The 4,618-nt window shown below is 51.5% G+C and overlaps 1 protein-coding gene across 1 annotated transcript in view; it reads left to right on the forward strand.

Moving 5' to 3' along the window:
• LOC103771837 (paraplegin-like) overlaps nucleotides 1-4,618 on the forward strand; it is a gene marked incomplete at its 5' end in the record, with an annotated part of 17,880 nt that overhangs the window by 8,694 nt on the left and 4,568 nt on the right. Inside the window, 2 exons of the mRNA XM_008939153.1 lie at nucleotides 3,150-3,265; nucleotides 4,408-4,564. Coding sequence (XP_008937401.1) covers nucleotides 3,150-3,265; nucleotides 4,408-4,564 — 273 coding nt within the window. The remainder of the gene's footprint in view (nucleotides 1-3,149; nucleotides 3,266-4,407; nucleotides 4,565-4,618) is intronic.

The raw sequence follows: 4,618 nt of genomic DNA on the forward strand, positions 1-4,618 counted from the left end.
CCAGAACTCTTGATTTCACCCAAGCTGTTTGAATCTGGTGGCTTTCAGTCTGAACTGCCCTGGAGCCAGGCTGTGGTTCTCCTCAGACACTTAACTGCTCCCAGGCTGCAGTGGGATTGCTGAGGGGAGCCTGGGCAAACAGAGTGGCATTCTGGGCTTGTCTTGGGAGAGGAACAGGATGTTTGTACTGGGACGGTTATTTCCTGACTCTGGAATTGAGTCCCGAGTGTGTCCTTTGTCAGAAAATGCCTGAACATTTCCTCCTTTCAGAGAAGGTTTTTGAGAAAACTTCTGACAGTTTCACCTGCCTCTTAAAAACAAAGCCCTTGGAACACTTTGAGTGTGGCCACATGTGCACGAAGCCCAGTGCTGTACTCAGCCAGCTTCCAGGGCTGGGCAGCAAGCTGTGACCCAAGTCTTCAGCAGCCAGAGCAAAGATCTGCTTCACTTCCCCACCTGCAGGAGGGAAAGCACCAAACTTGACTGTTCTGTCTGAATTCCACCCTTGCCTTAGTTCCCCAGGCTTGGAAGAGGAGGTAGAAAGCAAGTGAGGCTGTGGGGGGTAGTAGCAGAAGTGGTGTCTGGGATTGAGGCAGGGGCTCTGCAGGGTGGGGCAGTTTTTTGTCAACAAGCTGACTTGCCTCATTTGGGCTCTGTGGCACGCAGGAGGCCTGAAATCTCTGTGTTGCTTCATCAGATCCTTTTGTATTATCAGGACTTGGGTGTTTTTTGCAGACTTGAGTCTGAAAGACCCCAGACAACCCTCCAGGCCCATATATTAAATGCACCCTCGACAGGGAATAGGAACACTTCAGGGTTTCACAATCCAGAGGGCATTTCAGTTGCTGTAAAAGCTTTTCTTGAAAGAAAGAAGATACTACTGTGCTTTCCATTATAAGCTTCTGGTTTTAATAAGAGCAGTGTGGAATCAAAAGGGAACTTTGCAAGTCCAGAGGCCCTGTCAGCTTTGTGCTGCTCTAAGGGAGGAGTAAGAACTTCTCGCTGTGGTAGTCCCCATTGTGTTCTCAGTTTGGGAACAGAAAGCAGTCAATAAGTCAGGTCCCCTGGGAGCAAGGGAGGAACCTGCGGAGTGCACAGTGGCTTTTAAGGGATCTCTTTAGAATCAGAGTCTTTTAAGTTGGAAAAAACCTTTCAGGTCATCGAGTCCAGCTGTGCCCCCACCGCTCTCTGGTCCCCACTGACCCGTGTCCCTCAGCACCACATCTCCACAGCTTGGAAACCCCTCCAGGGATGGGGACTCCACCACTGCCCTGGGCAGCCTGGCACAGCCCTGGATAACCCTCCAGGGCAAGAAATTGTTCCTCAGCTCCAACCTCAACCTCCCCTGGGGCAACTTGAGGCTGTTGCCTCTTGTCTTGTCCCTTGGGAGCAGAGCCTGATCCCCCCCTGGCTCCAGGCTCCTGTCAGGAGCTGTGCAGAGCCAGAAGTCTCCCCTGAGCCTCCTTTGCGCAACACCCCCAGCTCCCTCAGCAGCTCCTCCCCACACTTGGGCTCTAGACCCTTCCACAGCTTCATTGCCCTTCTCTGGCCACGCTCCAGCCCCTTGGTGTAGCAGATGCAGAGAAGCCAGGTTTCTCGGTGGGGTTCATGTACATTATGTAGGGTCAGCAGAGATGTACCAGAGTTGTTTCTGGGGTTGTTTCTGCCATAAATGTGAGAAGTACAGGAGCACTTCCCTGCCTGGAGATGTAGAAAAAGAAATCATCTCTGCAGGCACGCTGTGCTGCTGTGAAGGATGCAGTCCCTCCCTCCTCGGTGGGCTGACAGAGGCACATGTCCAGAATTTGTTAAGCATGTGTAGAAGTATTTATAGTATAGATATATATACATTATACATCCTTCTATGGGAGGAGACGTGAGGCACGTGTGCAGACACTGCCAGAGGCAGTGTAAGGGGCTGACTGATGCAAATTGAGCCCGTTGCAATTAATCTGCAGTTCCCTCACCGTGGTGCCTTGCAGGGCACAGTCGTTTCCAGCCCCCCCGAGCAAGAATTTTACAAGATCTGCCACACTAATTTTGCCATTTCCTCATTTAATAAAGCTCTTGACTTTGTTTAAAAATTAATGCTAATAGAAGGTTGTTTTCCAAGACATCAAGCGAGGTTGGTGTAGTGCTGCTCTTGACTCTGCTCTCCCCCCTGCTGCTCCTGGCACTGTGCAGAGGCAGCGACTCGAGCACGGGACCCTTCTGCATTCCACACACAGAGCTGTCAGACCTGCCCCACAGGCAGCCTGGTCTGCAGTACACCTGTTTCTAGGTGCCAGAAGTTTTACTTCCATTCAGCATCTTTTAATTTTTTTTTTTAAATCCTAATTGGATTTTTTTGGCGTTAACCTGGTTGGAAAATAGATGCTTCCAAAAATCACCTTTTTTGGAGGAAGCGTTAAGTGTGAGTTACAGCTTAATTTGCTGGTTCTTGGGAGCCTGGGAATAAGCTCATACAGAGCATACCTTGTGTAATCAGAGACGTTTCCAAGGTCTGGAGAAAGTTTGGTTGGTTTTTTTTGTATATTCCCATGGTCTTTTGCTGTATTTTTGAACACTCCTAATACTCCAGACTCTCAGCTGGGACCTCTCCTGTATGTAACACAACATCTTGTTTCTCTCGTGTTCTGCCTGAGGGACTGGAAAACCAGGCAGTGAAATCAGTGTGATACTCTAACAAGTCTCTCTTTTGGGGCTTGGTTTATTGTTTTGGGTGGGTTTTTTTTCTCCAGATGCAGACTGACTTGTTGCAGATCTGTCCCTGGGCAGAGATAGAGCGTGACGTGCCTTTGGCAGAGCCGGGAACAGAACAGAGCTTTACGTTCTGGACCTGTGCTCTAATCAAATGTTAAATTATCTGGCTAATGATTAAGTCTGTTGTAAGGAGGAGACTGTCTGCCAGTGTTTTCAAGCGATCCAAGCACGGATTGCTTTCTCCTGCAGGGACAGGGAGCACCTTCCACGGCAGGTAACTGAAGGGTAATTTCTACTGTAATTTTAATTTCATTTTTACTGCCGCTCCCTAGACAAGAGTGCAGGGTGAAGCTTGCTGGCTGTTCACCCACAGAGTGTGTGAGCTCAGCCCACTAGTTACACGTTTTCCTGGCTATCCTGCCTAATCCTTGTCCGTGTTCCTGTAGGCACTGCCAAGAGGAGTAAAATCTTGTCTCCTGAGGAGAGGAGGGTGGTGGCATTCCACGAGTCGGGGCACGCCCTGGTCGGCTGGCTGCTGGAGCACACTGAGGCAGTGATGAAGGTAACTCCAGCACCAGCTCCTGTGGGGTGCAACCTGCCCCTGAGTGCAGGAGAGTCCTTTGGGGTTCCCAGGGCCAAGAGGTGGCTGGCTATGTAGTGTTCATGATGGGTTCTGCTGCGTTCCCCCGGCTGCCGTGAGCTTGGAGCTGTGAACACTGCAGCAAAATAAATGGCAACTCCAGAATCGTGGTATCCCTCAGGTTGGGAAGGACCTTTAAGATTGAATCACCCAGCAATGCCAACTCCACCACTAAACCATGTCCCTAAAGTACACTCTGGAGAAATCCATTATTAGGCTCATGTAACAGAGATATGCTGCAAAGCTGATTAACTAGCTCCAGGAGAAGCCCTGCAGTGGAAAGGCAACTGCAAAGCTGTTTGGAACAGTTGAGTCTCCTGCTGTCAGTCCATGCACCTCCTCCAGGTGCTGAGCCCTGCTCTGTGTCCCGGCATGCAGGATCTCTTTCGCTGCCGTGGTGCCAGCAGCTGTTGAAGCTGCCACTGCAGGCGCTGCTCTGATGCTGATGGGCAGGGATGTGTTTTTCAGACTGGCATGCTTGGGGATTTGTCTGCCTGAAGCCCTTCTCTGTGGGGAAAGGCCACCCTTTGGGTGTGTGCTCTCCCATGCACATCTCCTCCCCAAAAAGCCTTGACACTGGGAGGAGGTAGGGAGTGAAGATGACAAGGGTGACAGCTCCTTGGCAACTTCACTCCGAAGGACCTATACCCTGAACTTTTGTTAATTAGTCTCATTTAATGGGTGGGGGAGATGCCTCTGATTTTTCTGAAGAGGTCCTAGCTTTCCCTAGGTAGTCTCAGTGATTCTGGAACACAGTGGAGCGAGCTATGTTTGGCTTGTAGCCTCCAAAACAACTCCTAAATCTGAGGGCTTCACTGGCTTGCTGTTAAGGACAGTTTCCATTTCTTGAGCAGAAAGTGGCAGAAAGCATGTGGCTGTGAAGGCAGAGCCTTCAGCACAGGAGCTGGTGACAGTCTGTGGGCCTTGGCCATGTCTCTGTAGGCCAGCCTGGCCCCATGGCTTTTGAGAGATGCCACTGGGAGTGCAGGACTCTTCCCAGCCTCCCTCTGCTGCCGTGGCTGGGAGCTGGCTGGTCTCTGAACTGGGGGGCTGCTCTGTTGCAGGTCTCCATCGCCCCGCGGACAAACGCAGCGCTGGGCTTCGCTCAGATCCTCCCTCGAGAGCAGCACCTCTTCACCAGGGAGCAGCTGCTGGAGAGGATGTGCATGGCCCTGGGGGGCAGGGTGGCCGAGGCCATCACCTTCAACAAAGTCACCACAGGTGAGGAGCCAGGCCCTGACATGGACGGATGGAGAGGGGGCTGAAAGAGTCTGC

Source organism: Merops nubicus, unplaced genomic scaffold, assembly GCF_000691845.1.
Source record: "Merops nubicus isolate BGI_N331 unplaced genomic scaffold, ASM69184v1 scaffold9984, whole genome shotgun sequence".
In the NCBI taxonomy this organism is placed as follows: Eukaryota; Metazoa; Chordata; class Aves; order Coraciiformes; family Meropidae; genus Merops; species Merops nubicus.